We start from the raw sequence: 25,241 nt of genomic DNA on the forward strand, positions 1-25,241 counted from the left end.
AAGCTCCCAGCTCCCTTGAAGAGCAGGACTGGGAACCTGTGTTGCACTGAGGCAATGCAGGGCTCAGCTGGGGGGAAACATCCCTGCTGCTCTGCAAAGCCATCAGGTCATCTCCCTAGCCCCTGCATGGAGCAGGCTCCAGGGAATGGTCAGACTGTAGTCTGCCCCGCTTCTCTCAAGGCATCTCAGAACCAGCCTCCAGTTGCTCAAAGGTCTCAGGGGAGCTCTCACAGGGGTTTCAGCTGGTCAGCCTGAAAGCAGGAGCTCTCTGCCCCTTTGAGTCTGTTATGGCCCCAGCCCTGGAATGTGCTGCCCTTGCTCAGCCCCAGCATGGCCCGGGCAGGGTGGCCATCATAGAGTGGGGCCTCAGCTGGGGCCTGTGCACTAGGATCTTTACACCGTAGCTTGGAGAGTCCTATCCTTGCTCAGTGGTTAGGGGGAGGGGTGCCCTGGTGGGTGTAATGTGGTGTTTGGTAATTGGGGGTCACACTACATTCCCAGGCTGGGATATGCAGGCCTGGCTCTGGTGTCCCAAACCTCAGAGTGATTGAATTTTGCCACCTGTGCTTCCAGCACCTGTCAACAGGAACCCTGGTGCTGCCATGGTGGGCTGCCACTCCTCAAAGCTTGGGCATGGGTCTTGGCAACTAAGAGACCCATGTGAGAGGGGACCTGACAGGTCTGTGCTTACTTCACAGAGCTGAAAGCCACTGGCACTGCGCATTTCTTCAACTTCTTGCTCAACTCCAGTGATTACCGCATCCTGCTAAAGGATGAGGACCATGACCGCATGTACGTGGGCAGCAAGGACTACATCCTCTCGCTGGACCTGCATGACATCAACCGGGAACCCCTGATCGTAAGGGCCTCTCTATCCTGCCTTTCACTCAAAAATGGGGAAGGGGAATTTGGGACCTCTGGAAGAGGAACTCCATGATGTGAGGTGTAGGCCATGAAGGTGGAATAAAAAGGGTCATGGTCTAATTAGTGCTGTGATTGCAGCCCAAGCTATATCTTGGCAAGACCGAGAGTCACTGCTTAGGAGGGAACTGGGACCCTGTAGCAGAAGCTGCGGGAAAGGGGGCCCCTCCACCAGTCCTACTCGCCTGTCATGTCTTTCTGGAAAAAAAAAAAAAAAGAATTAATTTGGGAGTTGTCTTACCCCTACCCAAAGCAGAGGGTGGGAGGAATCCTAAGGTGAGGACTCACGACCTAGCAGGGCTTTGTGTGCCTGTTGGCTCCCCAAATTTCCTATCCAGGCCATCACTCGGTTGGTTCTCCTCTTCTCTCTTTCAGTCCAGCAGACTCAGACTCTGGGTTACTCCCAGGCTTCTACCCCTCCCAGAGCTGGAATGCAGGACCTAGGGCTTCAGAGCCACTCTCCTTAATGCCTTGTGCCACTGCAGCTAACTCTTATAGGGAAAACAACAAGGAGCTCAGTCTGGTTAGCTTGTCAAAGAGGGGGTTATGGGGAGACTTTATCACAGCCCACAGTACTCACACAGGGAACAGGAATTTGGTAACAGTGGGCCTCATAGTCTAGCACAGGAGTTGGCAACATTTTTGGCTGGAGTGCCAAAAAACCCCAGTTTCAACCCACACCTTGACTTGGAGTTTCAGGGGCAGATGGCAGGGGAGCAGCAAGGGGCCTGATCCTCGTTGCTGGTGACAGGTGCACATGTGCTTCTAGGTGGACAGCAGGGAAGAGGTTTAAGGCAGCGCAACCCTGACCCCTTTCCCACCATGCACCCTGAGACACATGTGTGGACCCCGGTGGCAGGGCTTCAGACACCAGTGCAGCTGTTTGCAGCCTCCCAGCTGCCTGCCACAACCAGCCTGGGTTCTGGGCAGCTGCTGCCTTCCACAGAGCCTGGGCTGCTTGTAACAGGGCTTGCAGCCTCCTGGCTGCCTGCTGCAAACAGCCCAGGCTCTGTGGCCAGCAGCAGCTGCCCAGACCCTGGGCCAGCTGTGGCATGCTGAGCAAAATAGCCTAATGTGCCATGCTCTGGCATGTGTGCCAGGGGTTGCCAACCCCTGGTCTAGCAGGTAGAGATATAGCAAGATCCAATGATTAGAGGTTGAAACCCAACAAGTTCTGACTAGAAATAAGATAGAGGCCTGAGGAAGGATATTGAGATAGACACAAGCAAGCTTTTGTATCTCTTGGTTGGTCCAATAAAAGATATCACCTAAAAAATGTCTTCCTTCTCACATATTTCTAGACCATCACAGTTACAACATCACTCCTACACTAAAAATTAGATTCACATTTTGAACAGGGAGAAGAATTATCCACTGGAACAACTCGCCAAGGGTTGGGGTGGATTCTTCGTCCCTGGCAATCACAGAGGCCAGTGGGAGCTCTTTGTGGGGCCATCGACTTGGGCAGTTTATTTTCCTTTTGAACTCATCACATTTGGTTTGTGTGTGAGGTCCAAGCTAACAATGAGGTGCTTATTGTTTTGTCAGATTCACTGGCCTGCTTCCCAGCAAAGGATCGAAGAGTGCATCTTGTCGGGGAAAAACAGCAAGGTGAGTACTAGCCAGGAGCAGCACATAACCAAGGGGTGGGCAGGGATGCCAGTTGATGTGGAAAGGCACCTGCCACAACATTGGGCTGCCACTGACATCTGGCATTCCTGCACCAGCGGGTGCTAGATCTTTAAGAGCAAACCTCACCCTATCAGGTGATATGATAATATCACAGGATTTCATCACCGGCCCATCCGGAACCCTCAAGTTAGCAATGTTGGCATGGGGTTCAAAGGCCTGTGGTTCATCATTGAAGCTTGCTTATTCAGCTCCATCACTAGGCCATGGTAACAAACTCTCATCCATCAAGGACTTTGCAGCTGGCCATGCAGGCACACTGGAGCCTTTGGAACATTGTGGCAAGTGCTATAACTCCCGCCCCGCGCTAGGCTTGCAGGCACCAATGATTCTCCTGGGGCTCCAGCAGCATTGCTAGGCACAAGGGCCAGAGGGCTCTCCCTGCTGGCTCTGCAAGGCTCTGAGTGGCTGTTGCTTGCTTTAGATCCGTTGAGGACTCTGGCTCAGAAACAGTACCCTGCCAGTACCACCCAGGCTTCATCAGAAATCACTGAACCCTCTGCTATGAGCCCCAGTCGAGACCTTCTTAAGTGAGTGTGAACAACCTAGAGGAAGCAAGAGGTCAGAGGTCACCAAGCTGCTTCCTCCCAAGCCAGAGCCCCCCTTGGCTGGCAGCCGCCTGACCTTGAATCTCCCCCCATCCCCTCCGGATTTCTCAGCTGCTACTGTTCCTGCCGCAAGGCTCTGGCCTTCCAGCCCCCATGTGTCTTAACAGAAAGAAAAGAAAACAAAAGCCTCTGCTTATTGCTGTCTCCTTTGCATGCTTCCTGCGCTGAACTCCAGCCCGCTTGGCCTAGGCTCAACTCCTCCATGGACTGCCCCCCATGGAAGTCATGGAGGAAACATGAGCTGTAAAAAGGAAACCCAATCCATGCCTTTGCTCCCACTCCTCCCTGCTAAAGCTAACAAAGGGATTGGACTCTGCAGGAAGTGGGTGGGAATAGCTGCTCAGCCTTCTTGCTGCTCCTACCACCTCTCACCTGTTGGGCATTCAGCCCAATCAGCTCTGATCAGTCAAGACCACCCTCCGCAGAGCCATTACCTGTGAATAACCCATAGGCTGGGTTGACTATGTTAAATTTCACCCTTTGTAGAGCAGAGAGTGCTGGAGGTGCCCACTAGCCTTTGTCCGCTGCAAGATATTGGCACTGCTGTGTGACATTCAGAGCTTTCTCCTAGGCACAGGACAATCCTCAGAAATTGAAGCCTAGAGGTCACCTTGCTTATACTTGGGCATTTGTGTGACACTAGAGGTGTTCCTGTTCCCTGCAGAAATACGGGCTATGAGCCAGTTATTAGCTACTCCAGTCCCTGCCTCCCCCGCAGGGGTGCTATAGAGTTGAGCGTAGGCGACACATAGGGGAGGCATGGGGGGGAGGAAAGGGGGGCACACATACCCCGCCCTGAAATTGGTCCTCGCCAGCTGGGGAGTGGGGAGCATCGGCCAGTGCCCCCGCTGAGACGTGCCAGCGTCAATTCCGGATTTTCTGGCGGCATTTCTGGTTTGCTGCTGGTGCTTCTGGAGTCAGCGATCGGCCGCTGGGGGGACCCTCTCTTCTCCATGGTCAACGACTGTCCATTGGTGTTCCTTCACCAGAGCCAGGAGACACCAGTCACCCATGGAGCTGAGCAGGAGCACTGTGAAAAGTGAGAAAGAACCACTAATTGAGGGGGAGCTCCTCAAAACTCCACTCCAGCCCATCCCAGCAGGGGTGCTATAGGGATCAGGGCAGGAGCACTGACTGTGGGTGCAACGCAGAGACCCTCTGTGTGAGGAGAAGTTTCATTCACTGAGCCTTTCCGAGGGAGGGTGCCAGGCCAGGCTATGTACGGAGGATGAAGATAACAGACATCACCTGGATAAACATAACATATCTCTTTATCCTGGAGGCTTTGAATACCCCAGCTGGAAATTTACAAATTTACAAAATTACAATTTACAAATGGAAAGCTGAATAAAGGAATAAGTTTCAGCCTTGGTTTCCTTTGCTGCCCCAGCTCAGGGGCACCCATCCTCCTGCTATGGAGCCCATATGGCTGGCAGATGAGAACCCAGCCCCTGCTATGTGAGCAACACTGTGGGGTGGAGGAGGGAACCTGCACCCAGCTACCCCTCACACTTTCCTCTTGCTTTCCAGGGTGAGTGTGGGAACTTCATCCGCCTGATCCAGCCCTGGAACCGCACCCACCTATATGTCTGTGGCACTGGTGCCTACAACCCCATCTGCACCTTCGTCAACAGGGGGCGCAAGGCACAGGTGAGGTGCCGATGGTGGAGCCAGAGCCTGCTGCCAGGCTGTTGCCATACAGACAGAGGATTTGATCTGCAGTGCCAGGAGCCATGGTGTCCCTTTATACCCGCTGCTTATCTTGCTGCCCTGCCACAGAGCTGGGCTAGGGGATGGGGTGGCAGGGCTGCATCAGCTCCCCTGATGGATGGTGTTTGCTGGGGTCAGGATCGAAGGATATAATGCAGCCAACAATGCATGATGGCAGGCACCACCACCTCTGGGCTCATAGTCCCAGTATGTCCCCCATGTTGCAAGCCATTCAGCTACATCAGGGTTTCTGAAGACCTCTTGGCCTGATCAGCCTGACCCAATACTGCATCCTTGGTTCACCCTGTGAACCCTGCAAGAATCCTTTAAGACACCGTGATCAGGGTCTGAGAAGCAGCGTCTGCTAAGTGCTCTTCCCTTTCTGAATTCTGCTGCCACCCAGCTCCTGTAGCTGAAACCTGAGGCTTTAAACTTGATGCCAGCTTTGATCCTACAGAGCCAAAGCAGTCACAAGCATCTATGAGCACAGCACCTGACTGGCCACCCAACAGACTCTGAACTGTGGGAGGAGGAATTATACAGGTTTCTTGTCGGGGGAAAGGAGGATATAAGATGGCAGTACTTGGGCCAGGAAGCCCTTTATATTGGGTCCTGGAGCAGGATCTTTTGGCAGAGAAGGGTCTATCTCAGGGGTGGGCAAAATTTAGCCCGTGGGCAAGATCTGGCCCGCTGAACGATTCTATCCAGCCTGTGGCTGCTCCTCTGAAGGAGAATTGTATCCAGCCTGCGGCTACCCTGGCTGTCGGTGCCTCTCACCCTTCTCCCTTCCCCATGCCAGCCAGCTGTAGTAGCAGCACCCACTCCCCTCCTTGGCCCACCCTACCCCAGCCCCCAGTGTTTGCTCTAAGGCAGGGGGCACTGAGCTCCTGACCAAGCTTCTGCCCAGTGAGGCTATCTGTGGCCTGCTTCAACCCTATGGCCATTCACAGACCAGACAGCCCAGCTCCCAGCGAGTCGAAGCACAGGTAAGGTTCTTCTCGCTGGTGGGAGGGGGGATGCAGGGGGAAGAGGGCCAGGAGCTGCAGGTTATCTGGGCTCCAACAGGCTGGGGCCTGGTAGGGGTGCAGGCACCACTAACATAGCTCTGTGCTGTGTTCCCACAAGGCACTTCAGGCTGCGCCACATAAGCACAGCTAGAGCAGCTGGCACTGCTCCTACCTGACCCCAGCTCTGCTCCTGTCTGGCGCTGGCATGGCTCCTGCCCAACCCCAGCCACGTGCTGGGGTTGGGCAGGAGCCGTGCCAGCTGCATTTATGTGGCCCAAGGTGACACACAGGAACGCAGTGCAGCATTGATGTAGCTCAGCCCAGTGACATGTGAGGGTCTTGGGGCAAGGTAGTGGGTAAAGGGAGGAGAGGGAAACATAGCACAGCACCAGCCCAGCCATACCCAGATAACCTGCAGCTCCCAGCCCCCTTCTCCCTGCCCCATGTCCCTGGCATGCAGCCAGTGCTGCACTGTGTTCCCATGCACTGTCTCAGGGCATGTAGGTGCAGCTGGCACAGCTCCTGCCTGACCCAGCCACGTGCTAGGGAGTTGGGGTGAGGGAGGGGGTGCAGGGAGAAGAGGGATGAGATTCGCAGGGGGCTGGGATTCGCAGGCCCAGCCAGGCTGGTGCCATGCTGTCTCCCCACTTCTCCCTGCATCCCATCCCCGACCCCAAGTTCCCAGCACATGGCCAGGTCAGGCAAGAACCACTCCAGCTGCACCCACATGGCCCGAGGTGGTATGTAGGAATACAGCACAGCACCAGCCCAGCCCGGTCACTTGCAGAGGGGGAATGCAGGGAGAAGGAAGGAACAAAGCTTAGGTTCCCCTTACCTTTGTCCTCTCTGCCCTTAGATCAGGGGTGGGCAATTATTTGGGCCAGAAGGCCACTTAGTTTTGGTGAGCTGTTGCAGGTGTATAGTGGCAGGGGCAAGGGGGTGCTGACCCAGATCATTATAGCTCACCAAATCTCCCTAAATGGCCCTGGGGCCCAAATAATTGCCCACCCCTGGTCTGTTTGGAACATAGGCTTTCGAGCTGTGACTCACTTTTATGATGAGATGCACAACACCTAAAGATTTGCACGATTGAATTATTTTTTCATGCCCTTCGTGATGTGGAAACCTCAGGCTGGTGCCTGTGTGGCTACAGTCTCTTGATGTGAGCAGCTGAGTGTTAAGTGCTCTCAGTGGGCACCATCATGGCTACAATTAGTCTCTCCTAGGGTCCAACATAGTTGGATTCTAGTGGGCTTTGGTGGCTTGCTGCAAATTGTAAGGCAAAGGCTTTGGCACCACAGATGCAAGGATAAACATGGTGAAGCACAATGCAATGGATGGATGGATGGATGGATGGATGGATGGATGGACGGACGGATAGACGAATGGACAGAAGGGTGGGTGGGTGAGTGGTAAAAGAGGGTGTGTTGCATTTTACTGCAGTTCACAGCAATTAGTTATGCATATCTGTACCTGAGATGGACTCCTGCCCTTAGACTCAAGAGAGAAGAGCATATCCAAGAGCAAAATATAAAGTTCTGTGGCCTGATCCTCAGTTCAGCTCTACCCCAATATAAACCCGGAGGGATGCAATTGATGCCCTATAGAATCGTGCTGGCCTACCCTGGTGTGAGAGGAGAATCCAGTCTGTTAATTGCAGTGGTGTCTTGGCGGAGGTGGAATGGGCCTCCGGACCCCCCTCTCTGTGCCCAAACAGTGCCATGCACAGCTGCAGAAGCAAGATGAGCATGATGGAGCCCTCCACAGCTCCTAGGACCAGTTCTGTACTGGCGTAGAGTCTGGCATGAAGAGCAGACTCCTGCCCCTTTCTCCTTAGCCCCACCCCTCATCCTTCAGCCACAGCCCTGTAGCGTGGGCTGGGAGAGATATGCATGGACAGCTACACTGATTCATCACCAATGGAGAGTTTCCCTATCTAGGCCAGATGTGTGATTTGGGGGCCCTGTAAACTGGTTCTTCACACCAAGCTGCCTTCATAAATAGACATGGAAATCAGAGCCCATCCTGCCCCATGTCTGCAGAAGGTTGCATGACTGGTAAACCTGAGCTTGTTCAACTAGCTAAGGTGAGGAGAGGGATCCCCCAGTAATGTGCAGCCTCTTAACCCCTCAGTTGTCAGTATGAGAAAGAAAAGGGGGCATGGTCAGGGGAAGGGGGCATGGCCATGGGTGCTTTGACCAGGCAGAGCAGAGTTGATGGAGTGGGATGGGGACTCTGTACCATTTTCATAGTCACTGTGTGCTCTGTGCCGATTAGCTATCCCACAGGTTTGAGCCCTGTGGCTGTATTTCACATCTTCTTAAGTGAGGTAGTTAACCATGTTAGTCTGAAGTCAGGCAGAAGACAGGGTAGAGAGACACCTTATAAATGAACTAGCTGGTACACACACAGGGAGAGAACACTGACCTGAGAGGCAAGCAATGTGGACTCTGCCATTGACTGTCTATGGGACACCGAACAAATCACATGTAAACCAGATAATGCTACCCACACATCGTACAAAGTGCAGAGCAAAAACGCTGTGCTAGGGCTAAGCATTATATGATCATACCGTGGATGTACAAATGCCTCATTTGCAGGGTACTTGCAAGCTGGGATTGGCAGGCTCCTATATGCTATGGGAGAGTGAATCAGAGGCCCTGTAACAACAGCTGGGGCTGGTTAATAAGCCAATTCTTGTTCATGCAAATGTCTTTAATATTGTCACTCTTCTGATACATGTTAGGTGGCACTTGGGTCTCGTTCAGTGTCTCAGCAGGGATGCACTGTCTTGATATATTATTGGTGTAACTTGTTTATTAGCACAATGTACAACTGTCTGGGAACAGAGACGGTCACAAACAGCATGCAGAGCAATTCCTCCGTTAAAAAAATGTCAGCCCATACACCAGTTCCCACTTCCTAGGGAGTAATTCCATCTCAAGATAGACTTGTTAAAAAGAGTAAAGCAGAGAGAAAAGTCCTCTGCCATCTCTAACAGGAAATAACAACACAAGAATTTCTTCAAAGCCTGTCCACTGGCTAAGAACTGGTAAGACTACATGTAACAGTAAGTCATGGTAGCTCTACCTACCTGTATTAACTCTGTCATACCTCGGCTAATTCCTGCATTGCTCTAAATATATTAATTTGATTCATAGATCATAAAAACATGTGAATATATTTAATTCCATGCTCTCTAAAGGACATATACTTGCACATCCTTGACATCCTCTTGCTCTTCCCCTGCTTCCTGATTCAGATCCTGCCCCCATAACCCATTTGCTGAGTGTTTGCCCCCATCCCCTGTGTGCCAGCCCACAGAGGGTAGAGCTTTTATAGCTGCCAGCTGCAGAAGCCATGTTCTTTTAGCACAGGGTGCGCATACCCCCGGGGGTACTTGAGAAGGCCCTAGGTGGTACGTGCAGGCAGGGATGGAGTGCTGCCACACACCATCCCGCGCAGGCGCTGCCCACCCGGCTGGACTCAGGGGGCAGGGGAAGGTCTCACTCATCAGCTGCTGCCTCTCTGCATTTGGCCATGCACCACCCCTCCCCCACCCCCCCGCTCTGCATCCGGCCGCCAGGGTACACTGACCCAAAAGGTTGAAAACCCCTGTTTTAGCAGATTCTGTGTTTACTTCTAGAAGTCCCTGGTCAATATTCCTGGACTACCAAGAGGGTCATCACACCTGCCCCAGAGCATGAGGCCTGGGCAAAGTGGCTCCCTCCATTCCCTCCCACCAGCTCTAGTCACAGATGAGCTAAGGCTGGTCTGTCCCCTTCAAAGACAGGTTGGAGACCTATGCTCATTTTTCATTGGGCCACACTGCATAATTCAGTATCACTGGTGTTGGTTGACCCCAGCCCTTTCTGGACAGAGAAGGATGGGAGGAGCCTGGCCTGCCCTCTCACTGTCTATTTGGAGCAGATGGGGAAGTAGAAATCCTGTTCAGCATTGTGCTGGTTTTATGCATACACAGAGCTCTTCATCTAAGGCCCTCACCCAGTTGAGGGGTGAGGCTTTCCACCTATCGGTCAATCCAATTGAAATACAAGGGTGCCTGCCCTCTGCACTGCTGTCCCTTGGAGAAGTAGGACCTGGCCCCAGGCATGAGAATACTAAATCTTCATGTCCCGGGGCAGGAGCTCAGGAAGGGGACTAGCAATTTTACTGGTGAACCCCTCTGGGAGGAGTGTGACCAAGGCACCACACCATTCCCAGAAGAGACAGACACCCTCCTCTGAGACTAGGTTTGCCCCAAAGTCACCTCCCCTGGAGCACCCTCATGCTCTTCCTGGGCCTGGCAGAGCATAAGGTAGAGGCAGGGAAACTCACTGAACCCTTGGCCACTGCAAGGAGCTAGTTTAGCCCTGCCCATTGTCTGGGTATTGCTCTAAGCAGAGAACCACAAAGAAGGGCACAGACCAGAGCTCAGCATAGGGGAATGTGCCACTGGGTTGCACATAGCCCTGGGAGTGGGCTATGACCCACCCAGCTGGAGTCTCCTACAGTTGATCAGGGTGGCAGTTAAAATGCATCTTTCCCCTGCTCTCCTGAGCACTCTTTAGGACAGTAGACAGGAGCTGATCAACAAATGGACTTGGGAAACCCAAGAACCACTCTCCATATTAATGCAGAGCAAAGGGAACTCCATCCAGCACCCCTCAGCATGACACACACAGACCCCGTGCACAAGTGTGCAGCCCACATATGATTGTACAGACATGTTGGCCCACACCCCGCACTCATGGGGGCACACTTCCAGGAGAGGCTGGGCACACTGGTGTGTGCTCACACAGTCACATTAACATGCCACACATGCAGTATCAATACATGCACGTGCACTGTGCATATTTATGTGCATTGGCCACAGTCATAAGTACTATACACAATCATCTGGGCATGCTGTACTGGGAGCATACTCAATCACACATGCCAGGCACAATAGTGTTCAGAGTGAGCCATGCCCAAGAGTATGTGCCATGCATGATCACATGAACACACTCACAGCACACCATGCACAAGGTCTGTCTGCAGGGGGAGCATTACAGCCTGGTCCCGGCACACTGGCAACAGGGGAGCTTCTCCCTGCATTGCACATGGGCTATGAGACAGCACCTTCCTTGCTTCTTGGTCCCTCCCGCATGCCGCTCCCTCAGGCAGGTCCCTCCCACACTCTGCGCCCCCGCACCTGGGTGGCCCCTGTCCCCGCTGCCTCTAACTCTTGCACTGCTCCTTTTCCTCAGGCTTTTGCGCTGACCCAATCCATCCAGCTGGGAGGACGGGGAAGCAGAGCGGCCGACTCCTCCCTCAGCCCGACATCGGCGGAACGCAAGGTGGGAATCGCGCTCAGAGCCCCCACGCCCTTCCCCAAGGGCACGAACCGGCTTCCTCCCAGGGCATGCCAGGAGCCTGGGCTCCCTCCCCCTCTCCCTTATGGCATGTTCCTAACCCTCTAACCCACAGGGGCCGGGACGCTCATCACAATGGGCTGTTCCGTAAATTCCCCCTGCACAGAGCGCGCTTCCTAGAACAGCCTGTCCTTGCGTCTCCTCTCGAATGCCTTCCTTCCTCCTGCCTGGGGCAGACTCACACAGGCAGGGACACTGTCAGGATCTCTGGCCTCAAGCCTCATTTTAAGGGGATCCATGTCCTTTGGTTCCCATTAAGACACAATCTTACACCTGCTGCTTGAGGGGAAATCTTAAGAGCAGGGGTGAAGGAGAGGTGGCAATAGGCTTTATTATTGTTAGAGGTCACACAAAAAATAGAGTACCCCCCACCTGGCTCATGCAGAGTGGAGAGCAAGTGAAGAGTTGTGTCCATTTCAGCGCTGGCTGGCAGTGGATTCATGGCTTAGTTGGAAATAACAAGACCTCTTTGAGAACAGGGGGAACGGGATTTTCCAGCATACCATAGGAAGATGTGCAGCCCTAAGGAATCAGCTATGAGGCATCCTGCATCCTGACAGTGTCTCTTCCATGAATTTTCTTCACACAGGACTAACACAGGGGACTAGGTAACTGCATGGAGGTGGGCAGGGAAGGTTGGTTTCTTTGGTTCTGTAAGCAGCTCTAGATGCTGATGGAGATCAGGAGGTCATGGTCCTAGGATGAAGTTCAGCTCCTGCTGAGCTTTGACTTTTCCACCTTCTAACCTGCTCTAGCCTTGCCTGATGTCCAGAGTCACTCGCTCACACCACACATCCACAGGAGTAAGATTCCTACTTTGCCTTCTTGGCTGCCCCAGGGTCCATTCCAGGGGACACGGGGCCCCATCCAGTTCTTTTCTTCCTGAGCTTTGTGCCAAGATTGGCAGATGTTGACCACGAATACTTTGCTGAGGGGTCAGAAGTAGCTGTTAGTATTCTTCTCCCCTTGTGCTCCCAGCCAAGGGCTGGTGGTGGGTTTTTGTAATGTGGCCTGGTTTTTGTAATGTGGCCTGGGTTCCATCGTAGTGCTGATGAATTCCACTGCTCATAGAAGCCCTGCATCACTCAGTTGAGCAGGCAGGCAAGGTAAGGTTTCATTTCTGTGCCTGCATTAAGATGCTTCACCACCAAAGTGAACTGAAGCTCCATCCCTTCAACCAGGCACGTGCAGATTCAATGCTGTGGGGAAAGGTGGGGTGACCAGCACTGGAAAGTAAAGCTCTCTGTTGACTGACAGCTCTTCTGTGCTGCCCCAGCCCTCTCTGCTGCTGGTTTTGCCCCATGTCTTGAGTAATGAACTGAGACTCAACTCATTCCATGCAGGCCACTCAATGCAGGTCCTTATTGTACTGACCAAACAGGCCTGCACATTGCATTCCTCCTACCTTCAGATTATCTTTCTCTTCAGAGCTCTGGCTTTTGGTGACAGGAGTGGGGGACAGTAGGGGCTGATCTAGTCTCTAGGACAGAGCTCCTCAGCTGAGCCCAAATAAACTCATAGCCTCGCTCAGGACCCCTGCTGGGCAGCAGCTTGGCAGATTCTTTTTTCTCTGCACTTTCCCCCTTGCGTATTTGTACCAGTGAGGTGGCTGCTGGAGAAGAGCTTCTAATGAGCCTGAACTTGCAGTGGTGGGTACATAAGGAGCAGCATCACAACCTGCTGGGAGACCCTACCTTCTCCAAGAGAAATCTGGAATGCTGGGATGGCCAGATTGGTTTGGGGCTTCATCCTGCTCTAGGTCCAACATTGGCCAGTACCACTGCAAGAAAGGCCTCTCCTGGGCCTTCTCTTCCTCAGTTCTCCATCACTCAGTTCCCAGAGACAACCTGGATGCTCTGCAGCCAGTCTTGGCTCATTGTGACAAGATCAAAACTCCCTGAGACCAAAATCCACTGGCTCCAATCTTGGTTTCGTCCTCAAGAGTAGATGCAAACTCTATCACCTGTACTGGGATAATAAGCACCAGACAGTTCAATTCAGCATCTCACATTTGGCCTTAACTGCAGTTTATTTAGGCTGATGCAGCTGATTGTTAATGTACTGCTCTCTCTTTCCAGGACTGGCCAGCCCCATGCTAGGGAACAAAACAGCAACCATGGGAGCATCTTCCACATTAACCTCACCTCCCCCTGCTTGATATTTTCCAAAATATTTCCCTTTGGGGATGAGACTTCCTGGAGTTGTTCTCCACTCAAGGGCAGATTTTTCTGGCAGGTTGAATCATCACAAGCCCTGGTTTTGATTTATGAGAGAGAGAGAGAGAGAAGGGAAAAAATGTTTTCCAACTTTGAAAAACTCCTAGCAGTGCATTTCCAAAGAAGTACCTGCAAACTGGCATCTGATGACTTACCTTGGGAAGTGTCTCATGGAGCAGTCAAGCCTTACAGTAATGAACTCAAAAACATTTGGCAGTTGGGTACTGAGTATGTGTCATGGCTTGTTCACCAGATTATCTTTGAGGATGCAGCCACAACCTAGACAGGGATCAAATTCTCCCTGGGTTAATAAGTCTCACACAGTGTGACAGGACTGGCCCCTGAGGTAGGTTGTGATGCCCCCTGGTGGCTGCCTTAATCCTGCCCCACTCCAGCTCCCCCTGCATTTCCCCTCCTTGTCTCGCCTGCCACGCCATGATGTCAGTGTTATATTATGCTGGAAGACTGCTCAAGGCCTGGAATGATTCTACTGGTGTTGCACTTACCTGGACTCTCGTTCCCACTAGTTTTTCTGTGGGGCTCTGACCCCTCTGGACACAGTCTCTCCATGGGGCTCTGACCCTTCCAGACATTGGTTCTCTGACACTGGGCCCTTTCAGTCCTAATCATGGCCCTATGGCCCTAATTGCCTTAAGGGCTATCTTTGTGGCCTCCAGCCACCCCCACAGCCTCGCCCACGCCTTACAGATTTCACTCAGTCATCCTTCAGGCCCTCTGGCCCTATGTTGGATTCAGTCATACTAAGTTCAGGGAGTTCCTATTATTTCCTTCCCAGGCTTAATTGAGCAGTCTACCAGCTTTCTCTGAAGATTGTGTTTTGGCTTACCCAATTCAGTGTCTGTTCCAGTTTCAGTAACGGGGGCTAGCCTTCTGTTCCACATAAGCCCCAGTGATGTTCTTGTTAAATTGGTAGGTGCGTGCTGAAGTGAACAATAGTAACGCATATGTGGCATAGCATAGAGACAGGTCATCCTACCCAGCAGAGCCAGCTGACACACCTTCCTCACTTCAGCCAGCTCCCATCTTCCCCAGAGCACAACATGTGTTGAAGTTTAACATTCTTAAAGCAGAATCAGCTAAACTTCACCTATAGTATAGGTCAGTGCCAGCTATTTAAGATCATTCAGGGATTTAGGGCAGTATCAGCTACAAAAAAAAAAATACCAGCAACTTGGTTTGAGTAAGGAGAGAGCAAGGGATGTAGAGGACTGGCGAGGGTGGGGAGACTTCAGCCACTGCCACGGCTTCCTGGACACTATTTTATTTAGCATAAGCAGTTTTGGCATATTGTTTCAGACATCTTAAGGCAATACCATTACTGGTGTGAAGAGCTTGCAGGCCACCAGGTAGCATACTAAATAGGCATAAGTCAACAATGTGGGACATGGTTTGAACTTGCCCACAAAGGCATTTTTTGTCACTGCGAAGGCCCGTAGGTATAGGTTTGATGCACAGTAACCCTCTCCAGCTCAAAAATAGTTGAGAAGTGTCCTATAACTACATGGCCAGTTAAATCCTGGTTGACTGACTCCAGCCCTGGATACAGGTGTGGATATATCACACCTGGGGTGGTGGGAACTGAGGGCTTGATCTTTAGATGGAGTGAATGGATTTCAATGCAGTGTTGAAGGCAAGGATTTTTGTGAGTGAAACTTTTTATTGGATCAATTGTAAAATCGGGATACTAGTCTGGTCCAATAAAGACTTTTTTTTAATTTTTAATCCAGACACTTTGCCCTTTGAAAACATCCCCTAGATACCTGAAATACAGCCTGGTTGTAAAAGGATTCTTAGAGCATGACAAAATGACTGCCAGATGGGTCTCTGCATACAGAAGGCAGAAGATATGCCAGCCCCCATGTGTGCTGTTGTAACCATCCTCAGGGAACAGAGGAAAAACCACCACCACCTTCTCGTAGCATGCATAGTGTGGGGGAGGAGGTCCATGGAGGAAGGCCCATGTCCAGTAGCGTCTCATGAGTGACCATGAGGAGATGAGAGTCAGATAGACAATGTCACACTGGAGATCGGGGGGCCTCATTCTCTGTGCTGCTCAAGCTCCTCTCAGCACCACACTGTCTGAGAGCAGCTATGTGTCTTATCTGCATGTCCCTAATCTCTTGCGGGGGCTGGACACTTTTCAGATTTATGCTGATTTGTAACAACTTTTTCCAACATGTGGGAAACCTTCCACTGGGAGATCTGCTGGCAGCCTGCTTAAGTTCAAAGACACTCCATGGGTTGCCTGGCCCAAGGGGTTCCCAAAGCCTGGTACTCCTCGCTGGAGCTGGGCGAATCCTGCCAACAGGTCTTGCAATTCCAGATGGCTCCGCACTCATGCTGTCTCTTCCTAAAGCTCTGTCTCCTTGACCATGTAAGAATCTTACTTGCTTTCTTGCTTTCTAATTCTAGCCTCAATCTTGTAGAAAAATGCTTGAAACCATGAATTCTAAATGTCTTAATTCCAGAAGGCAAAAGGGAAAAAAACAGGTGTATTTTATAAAAAAACTTCTCGACTTTTAATATGTAATGTTGTTCTTATGGCTGATTGTTCATTAACGTGCTCACATGAATAGGTTTAGCTTCCTGTTGGTGTGTGGGGGATGGGTTTTTTTAATGCAAATACTCCTATGTGAATGAGGTGACCTTTATTTTGCTATTCATCATTTGTACTTTTTTTCCCAATTTTAAAATCATGCCAGTTGTCCAGCAGAAAGAGTACCATATGTCCAGGCACACAGGGCACAGATCCTGTTATCTGAAAATGACTCTGACAAACTATCAGTTTAACAATTCTGTGACTGGTTGTCTATGAAAGCAGGGGCTGCTGCACTTGATGATCTAGGGGGTCCCTTCCAGTCCAATTTTCCTAATACTGAATAGAAACTGAATTCAGGAAAGTCTATCCAAGAAGGATCTGTGACCAGCGGAGAAAAAGGTAAATGTTCTGGAGGAATTATTCACAATAAAGGTTTGTCCAGTGCTGGCGATGTTTTCAATAATTGTAACAGAGCTCATCTGTATCATTAACATACAACTGATATTTGCGCCTGGAGAAATCTCTGTAGTACTGTGTCTGCAAGGGTGTTGCTGTGTGTTTGTACAGAGCGTGCATGGAGGTAATGTTTGTATAGCTCTATCCTGCGTGTGAGGCTGTGGTTGGGTTTGGTGGGGGTGTGCACTGCTTTCGCTTGGTCATATTGACAGGCACGCTATCAGCAAAGCTCTATGCCTGAGCTTTGCTTTACTCATTATGATGCAGGCTGATCTTTTTCATCCCGTTCATTCATGCCAACCCTAATGTCCCTTTATACCTCAGTGTTACACCAGTGCTTCCCACACTGACTCAGCCCATTCCAATGAAAGTAGCTGACATGAGCAAGTCCTCAGGTAATAGAAAGGTCGAGGGAGGGAGATTAATTCTGTCTCATCCAATCCATCTTTAAGACAACATCAGTGTAGCTTAGCAGACCCCATTGGTGTGAATTCCTGAAACAGGGATGAACTCATTACTTAGCTATTTAAACTGCGTGTCTTTTACTTTCAGCCCTTCCTTCAGATCCTTCCATTTCCAAATTTGTTACCATATTGCAAAGCTTGTAACCTACCCACTTTTTCATCTCCTTAGAAAAGGACTGATGGAACATTCCAACAATCAACAATGATTATGTTAATGAACAGCTTAAATTCAAGCTGAACATCTGGACTAGAGATAGTTCAAGTGTTCCAACAGAAGGCTTTGCCATTGAAAACTAGCCTTTTTTCATAAATGCCTTTTTCTACAACAGCATTTTTCACATTCTGTGAACATTTTTATAGCTTCTTAACTTTTTAAAAAATAATCAAAATAATGATCACATTTTTCATTTCCTAAATTTTGGGAAATGAAAAGGCTCAGAAACCTTTTCAGTAATGTTCTCAATGAAAATGTTGTTTTAAAAGTTTGCAAAAGGAAAAAAAATAGGTAATTTCAAACACTTTGAAAAGAATGTTGCCTTTTTCACACAACTGATTTTTTTCCCGTCTTTCATCTGAACTGGATCTTTTTTTCATATTAAAAGTAGAAGGCACCTTGTAAGAGTGCAGTGAGGCTTTTCCTTGAAATGTGGATGGAGCCTTTATGCACAGGGTTCAGTGTTACCATCATATCCAGAAGAGGAAGAGGAAGGAAAATTCAGATGGCTCTGTGCTAGACTCTTAATTAATAAGGCAGTCCATTTAAGAATGTTTGATTCTACTATGATGCCCTGTAGAGTAACGCAAGCTTTAAATGAGGCTGGTTGGACTTCAAAGTTACACATGAACAAAAAGCTTGCCAGATTGGATCAGAGCCAAGGCCTATATAATCTACTATCCTGTCTCTGTGGCTGCCACCAGAAATTTTAGAGGACCAATATAACCCTTCTCCCCCCTCCCTGCAGTAGCAGATCTGTGATAATCTAACCTTTATGTGAGGTCTCATCCTAATCTCTAGTTGTGAAAGATATCATTAATTCTTTCCAAAAGTTATTATAGGAATAACATCGTGATGACTACTCTAGAGTTACCATAAAAAATGGCACAGTTACCACAGGGATTTATAAAATAACTTGGCTGTTATAGAATTGGTATGATGATGGCCTGACTGCCATTGGCTTAGCATGGAGACTGAGAGCTGCTTTAATGGGATACCATCATCTTGCAGTTGAGTGAGTCCCAACAAGGAGCTGTAGGTGTTTGCAGGCCATGGACTTGCCATCACTTGTATAGTCACATTGGTATAACTTATACAATCACATTTTGTGATCAGCACTGGTGAAACCGCAGCTGAAGTACTGCGTCCAGTTCTGAGCGCCGCACTTCAACAAGGTTGTGGGAAAGCTTGAGAGAGTCCAGACAAGAGCCACCCATATGATCGGAGACTTGCATGGCAAGCCATACGAGGAAAGGCTGAGGGACTTGGGCCTCTTCAGCCTAAAAAAAAGAAGGCTGAGAGGGGACTTGGTAGCAGCTTACTGCTACATCAAGGGAATACATCAAGGGCTCAACAAACAAGTGTTCACCAGGGCACCCTTGGGCAAAACCAGGAGTAATGGCCACAAACTCCTGGAAAACCATTTCAGGCTTAACACTAGGAAAAACTTCTTCACAGTCAGGGTGCCCAGTCTGTGGAATAAGCTCCCTCCAGAAGTGGTGCAATCGCCTACCCTGGAAATCTTCAAGAGAAGACTGAACAGTCACCTCGCTGGGGCCACCTAATCCCAGTTATCTGCCTACTTAGTGCAGGGAGGCTGGACCCGATGAACTTGCAAGGTTCCTTCCGGCCCCTTACTATATATGAATCTATTAATTTTCTCTTGCAATACTCTTCTCTGCTGTCACTTCGTGAATGGGCACTCAGAGACAGTGGGAAAAAGCTGGCTATGGCCTCATCTGCATTGAAGGTGTGCCATCCCCAGTCAGGCCCTCAGTAGAGCTATCCTTGATGTAGGCAATAGAAGCCTTCAATTTTTTATGAAGGGCCGTCAGCTCATGTTTCAAGCAAGGATAAGTTCAGTTTACCAACATTATTCCTTCTGCAAATTACCTTTGTAGATGCTGCATTGTTACTTCTAGTGAAAAATAGTTTTCCAGTACCAATCTCACAATGCCCCAGTCCCCTCAACAGTGGGTCTACACATGCATTAGTGCACCATTGCTACTGCGCATTAAGTTTAGTACCTCTAATATGAGGTACTACATAAATGTTCAGTAGCCAGCACTAATGTGCAGTAGCAATGGTACACAGTCTTTTCATGACATGTAATATGCAGTAGGCTAATTCTACCGTGCATTAGCATGATAGTTGCTGTGATGCGCTAATGCACAGTAGTATTAGTCTGCTGCGCATTGTCTAGTGTAGACATGCCCATTGACCACTGAGGTCATAGAGACTGGAAAAAATGCCCTTCTTAAGAGTCTGCAGTGTCTTTTGTAGCTGCATTTTTTCTTGCTGGCCTACCTTTGTGGGTTGACAGGACTAAAGTTTAAAATTTAACACTTTTGCCAGTTCTCATGATTTTATCGCAACCCTTATGATTTGGGGTGTATGTTTTAAAATCCAGCAATTGGAATCAAGAGGCTGTTTGAGAAACATAGCTTCATTTACTAATAAAAGTAAGATTCAGCCCCTTGTTGCACATAAAAGCTTGTGTGCATGAAGTGAGAGTACGCTGAGGACTCAGAAACAAGAAGGCAAATAAAATGATCCAAGATTTATTATTTTTAAAACATCTTGTGACTTTTGAATCTCCTGACTTTGAAGTGCTTGAGATTGATGATATTCACTTAAAACAGGCTGAAATTTTTTGCTGAACAGAGGTGGTTTGTTGATTTGGGGGCCTATTAGTAAGGAAAATAGTTGAAGAAAACATGCATGCCAGGTCAACTGTATGAAGTAAATAAACTGCCCCACTGCCTAGAAAGCTGTTGAGGGGTGGTCCTTCCTGGACTGCAGCAACACAGGGTAGTACTTCCTGGAACAATATCTTCCTGTACTAGTGATACGATAGTGTGTGAGGACAGCATATGTGCCTGATCTCCCCATTTGATCTTCCAGCACCCACATACTTGCAGTGCTAGCATCCTCCATTTCCCTATTTTAAAGTCCATTGGGAGTTGAGTTAGCAGGCACTAATTGAAGTAATGCATATAAAAGGACGAGGAGGCATTCAGACCACTGCAGCTTGTCTTGGGAGGTAATTTCTTTATCAAACCCAGAGGCAGCTACTTGCCAGCAGTTCCTTCTGTTTGACCTGGACCTAGGTGCTGTGAGGTCTGGTATTAATGGCCAGCAACATTCAAGAAAATCAGCCTTGTTCTTTTCTTGCTGCTGTAATAGAAAGGGTGCTGATCATTCCAGGTTTTGCAAGCTGAGCAAGGCCAGACTTGGCTGTTACCTGGATGAGAAACTCCCAGTTAAACAGGGAATGCTGGCGGTGACTCCAGGATTTGCTCCTCCTTTTGAGAAAGTGCCCCAGCAGAGCACTAAGGAGTGGTGATGTGTCATTATTTGGGTGAAATGAGAAACGGAGCTTGTGGGCCTGATTACTGAAAAAGATTGGAATACTGCCTATCCATGCTGTCCGTAGAAAGCCCAGGCAAAGAGATGTGCCCGAAGGTGGCAAAGCTAGGGCCTGGTTACTTTTGTTGGAACCGAGATCCCAGCTTGGTGTCCTATGACTCAGACGTGTAAGCACCAACTCTGGCAAGACTGTCTCTAGGAGTGGGAGGCTCTAGCTTTCATTCAAAGGATGGGGGACAGAGCAGGGCAGGCTTGGGTCAGTCACTGACTGAGTTTGCATTCATTAGGATTGTATCTGTAGTAACAAGCAGGCCTATGCACATGGCCTGGACAGGAGCTGGTAGCATACAGCAACCTTGGAATAACAGGTCCTTATGCTGCCCCCTGCCTGTAAAGCCAAGCTCACTTGGGCAGCTGGAATTTCCCAGTGGCTTTTTTGTTTAGCCACAGGTGGAGGTTTGTGCAGGAGTTTAGCTTTGAGGCGTGACATAGGTCCCTCATGCCCTGCTCAAATTCCAGTTGGGTTTATTCAAATCTGCCTCTGCAGGTCCATTCGAGCCAGTGTTCTCCTTCATTTCCTGCCTTTCCTGCAGTGTTGCTGCATGCTGTTAAAGAGCTGCTGTGATCTTCCCCTGACGGGGCTGCTTTTCCATGGTGGATGATATGGTTCTTGTGTGTACTGATAAACCTGAGTGTCACTAGCTTTTATGGAAACAGAAGGGCGGGTTATAATGACTTGCTCAACTGTCTGTTCTAGGATTATATCTTCTACCTGGAGCCAGACAAGCTGGAATCTGGCAAAGGGAAGTGCTCCTACGATCCCAAGGTGGACAGTGTCTCAGCACTAATAAGTGAGTCCTTTTATCTATCCTACGACTGCAGTGGCATTTCTCCGTCCTCTCCTTCCTCCTCCTCTCTCTCCCATCCTTTTGTTTCTATTTCTGACCCAGATAAACTAAGTTCAACATTACTGGAAACAGTGATAGGTAAGAAGTTACATGATCATCATCCAGCCTGTCTAACCCAGGCCTAGGACCCACTGCAGTAATTCCTGGTTGAATCTTTTGCATCTTCTTGCGAAGTCGAACAACCCTTTGTTCCCTGAAAGGGTTGGCAGACCGGGTGTAATGCTGTCAGTCATAAATGATGCATAAGTATTGACAGTGCGGGGGGCACAACTCCATGCCACCACCCCTGCTGCTGCCAGGCCCTAGATCTGGCCAGGTGGCAGCCCTGCACCCCACCATTGGCACAGAAATCTCGGAGGACACATGCTCTCTGTGCTTCCCCTTCCCCCCCCATGCCTCACCTATGCTGTCAGTGCAACCAGCAGCATATGAATTTTTTTGGCAAATTGAAATCTCTATTTCCAGAGTTTCTGCTTTTCTCATAAGCAGATCTTGGAGCATCTTGGGGTGCTCTGGGGTAAGATGGAGCAGGCAAGACCTGGGTCCTGGTAGGCAACATGTGCCATTCTCTACCCACCTTAGTGAGGAGAGTGCCTGAGCCCCTTGCCCGTGACACCACCTTCAGGGAGGTGGCATAGACAAGGCTGCAGTGCCCTAGTGTCGGCCTGGTGAACACGTGGTTGTGGGGCCACCTGAACTCATGTACCTGAGAATCCTGATGCTTCTGGCCTGAAACCAGGGTGTACCATGACTCTCCACTACTCGTGTCTGTGGAAGTCTCTATCCACTGGCTTATACATGCCGTTTACTAGCTTCACCTTGCACCACCTGGAACTTGGAGGCTAAGCTTCCATCTGACCACATGGTGTAGTCAGAGCTGCACAGTCCTTCCTTCTGCCCCAACCTGCCCCCAGAGAGCTGCCCCGCACGCCCTGTGCTAGTCAAGGCCACCGCTGTCTGGGAGAGTTCCACAAAATCCTGACCCCTCTTCCCCCTGTATCTAGAGGAGGACAAGCAAGTGGGTTGATGGCCCCCATGGACAGAACTGTACCATTCCAGAGCCTCTGGGCTGTGCCCCAGGGCTGGCAGTGAACTAGAGCACTCATTACTTGTGAAATATTAGGTTGTTTGAGAATAATGTTAAAATCAGAGGTGATGAAATTCTCTTTAAGAATTTAGGAATTTCTCTTTATTCTCTCTCTCTCTTCAGGACAGGTAGCAGGCAGGAGTGGTAGTCTGTCTCCAGTAGGAACAGCTTGGTACTCTCCCCTCCCCCTTCTCCTAGGGAATATTAGCTTAACCAGGTGGAGCCTTTCAGTCCTGGTAGTTCCTCAGCTCTGGGCTTTCACAGCTCCATTGAAGGTGACTGCTCCAAAGGCTCATTCAGGGCCCCACGGCCTCAGCTGCTGTGGGGCCAGCAAACCCAGCCCTTTGAAGCCCTGCACTGGTTGCAGCAGTGAAGAAACTGAAAGAGTCACTGCAGAGCATGCCTCTTCCAGCTGACCCAGCCCAGTGACACCCTGCACCAACTCCCTGGCAAAAGGGTGGTTTTACTTAAATGTGAGGACCTAAAGGGTTGTGACTAATAGAGAGGCCTGCAGATGCCATAGGGATAGGAATAGAGTAAGAACCCTGGCAGAATAGGAAAACGTAGAGGGTGAAGGGGGTCCTCCCACCCACACCCCCTTCCCAGAAAGTTGTCTTTTCTCTCAGGGGTTAGAAATCAGACCAGTGCTCTTCCTTTTCACTCCACCTACTTCCTGTGTTCTTTGTATCTAGCTTCTCTGATCTCCTGCCCCATCCTGCCCAATTATCAGTAATGCTACTTACCTCCTAAGCCAGCCTGGCTTCTGAGCACTGCTGGGCAGGGGGAGATCCCACTCTGTAAGGCAGGGAGAGCAGCGGCTGTGTGGAGTTTTCCCCATGGGGGAAGCAGGGGCCAGTGAGTGTCTGGGATGGGGTTAGAAAAACACAGAGGCAGGCAAGACGGAGATGTAAAATAATGAGGGATGGGATTGATGCCCTGCCACCCCCAGACCTAACATGCAACAGCTGCACCAGACTCCCCCAGGAGCAAACACCACCACTGGCCAAATCTCTCACTTACTGCTAATCCCCCCAAGCCCCTTGATAGGACTTGGCCGCCTCTGATCCTCTCCAGACGCTGGTGTTTCCTTACATGACAGGCCCAACACTGCTTAATTAATTTGGGAGCAGCTGCAAATCCACAGGCTGGTCACTGGGCCTGGGAATGGTGAGGGGGCTGCTCCTGCCTTAATGCCAATGAAGCACAGCACTGGAGGTTGGGACCTGCCTGTGTGGTGACGACAGAGCTCTGGTCCCTTTCTTCACATGGAGGGTGCTACTTCCAAGGCTTCCCTGACCACCTGAGCCCTTGCTTCAGGCCCAAAGGGTACCTTACACCCAGGTCTAGCCCTCATGCTCTTAGGGAAAAATCAGCTCTCTCCCCCAGCCTGTAGGGAAGAGCCTTCCTTGAGGCATGAGGAAGGATTCTGGAGTCAGCAGGGACAGGCTTATAGTCCCTATCCTGTGATATGTCCTGGTTGCTGGCAGGGAAAGGGGGGCCTTCCAGTGTACCCATCATTTCCTACCTGACTCCTGAGTAACAGCACATATGGGCTTCCCACATTTCCCATTTACTACCAGCAGTCACAGGGCATCCTGATAGAAAGAAGGCATTACCCTTCCTACCCTCCATGGCACTCAGGGCCCCATCCCGGGGATGGGTATCCTTCTGGCCCACTCTGAGGACGGTGGTCACATGAGGCTGATTCTGTGCTGATGTCCATCCCCATGGAGGCTAAAGGAACATGGTCATGTATATCTGTGGGCAGGTTTTAGCCAGATATACCAGTCACCCTACACACTCAAATGTGGCCTCCCCCTCAGCAAGGCTCTACTGATCTCTGCCTCCACCCCACAGATGAGGAGCTCTATGCCGGCGTCTACATTGACTTCATGGGCACTGACGCTGCCATCTTCCGCACCATGGGCAAGCAGACAGCCATGAGGACTGACCAGTACAACTCCCGCTGGCTGAATGGTGAGCAGCAGTCTGGGGAGAGGTCTAGGGCGGGAAAGGAAAAGCATTGGGCATCTGCCCAAGGGCCACAACCCATTTCTGATGGGAGGATAAAGCATGACACCTGCATTTTTTTCTGGCCCCCCAATACCCAGGGCTCCTGTGAGGGTCTAAGTGGCACCCAGAGCACCCCAAACAGGGTTCTTAAAACAGTGACTTGAAGGGGGCTCCCTCTTCCATCCCAAAAGCAAAGGGGACTTCCCACCCTGGCAAAGAAGGGGGCAGCATGGGTCCAGTGAGGAGCCTTCTCTGAATGAGGAATCAACAGCCAAGCCCCTAACTAGTCCTTCTTCAGCAGTGCTACCATGGCCTGTGGCAATGAGGATGTCTCATGTCCTTAGGGAGTGTGCATTTCCTTCAGTCTGAGGGGCAGAGCAGGGCTTCAGTGCAGGACTGGACAAGGTTTTTATGACAGGGATGACGTGTACAATGGGATTTTCCCCACTTCCCTCTGAACCTCCTCTCCAGCCTTCCCTTTCCCACCCTCAGTTTCATTGCCCCATCCACACTACACGGTATGCTGGAAACTCCCTCTCTGCTTCTTCCTAGCTTTGCACCCAGCCGTTCCCCATTGCTCTGGGCAGCTTCTGGGACAGTCCGCA

At 50.3% G+C, this 25,241-nt stretch overlaps 1 protein-coding gene across 3 annotated transcripts in view; it reads left to right on the plus strand.

Moving 5' to 3' along the window:
- SEMA3F (semaphorin 3F) overlaps nucleotides 1-25,241 on the plus strand; it is a 126,660-nt gene that overhangs the window by 84,967 nt on the left and 16,452 nt on the right. For 2 of the 3 annotated variants that reach the window (XM_006265543.4, XM_059716153.1), the window contains exons 3-8: nucleotides 699-859; nucleotides 2,470-2,532; nucleotides 4,749-4,868; nucleotides 11,185-11,274; nucleotides 21,386-21,479; nucleotides 24,481-24,600. In XM_006265543.4, coding sequence (XP_006265605.1) covers nucleotides 699-859; nucleotides 2,470-2,532; nucleotides 4,749-4,868; nucleotides 11,185-11,274; nucleotides 21,386-21,479; nucleotides 24,481-24,600 — 648 coding nt within the window. The remainder of the gene's footprint in view (nucleotides 1-698; nucleotides 860-2,469; nucleotides 2,533-4,748; nucleotides 4,869-11,184; nucleotides 11,275-21,385; nucleotides 21,480-24,480; nucleotides 24,601-25,241) is intronic. The other variant, XM_059716154.1, reaches the window with a different exon arrangement.

This window comes from Alligator mississippiensis, chromosome 12 (genome assembly GCF_030867095.1).
Source record: "Alligator mississippiensis isolate rAllMis1 chromosome 12, rAllMis1, whole genome shotgun sequence".
NCBI classification, from domain to species: domain Eukaryota; kingdom Metazoa; phylum Chordata; order Crocodylia; family Alligatoridae; genus Alligator; species Alligator mississippiensis.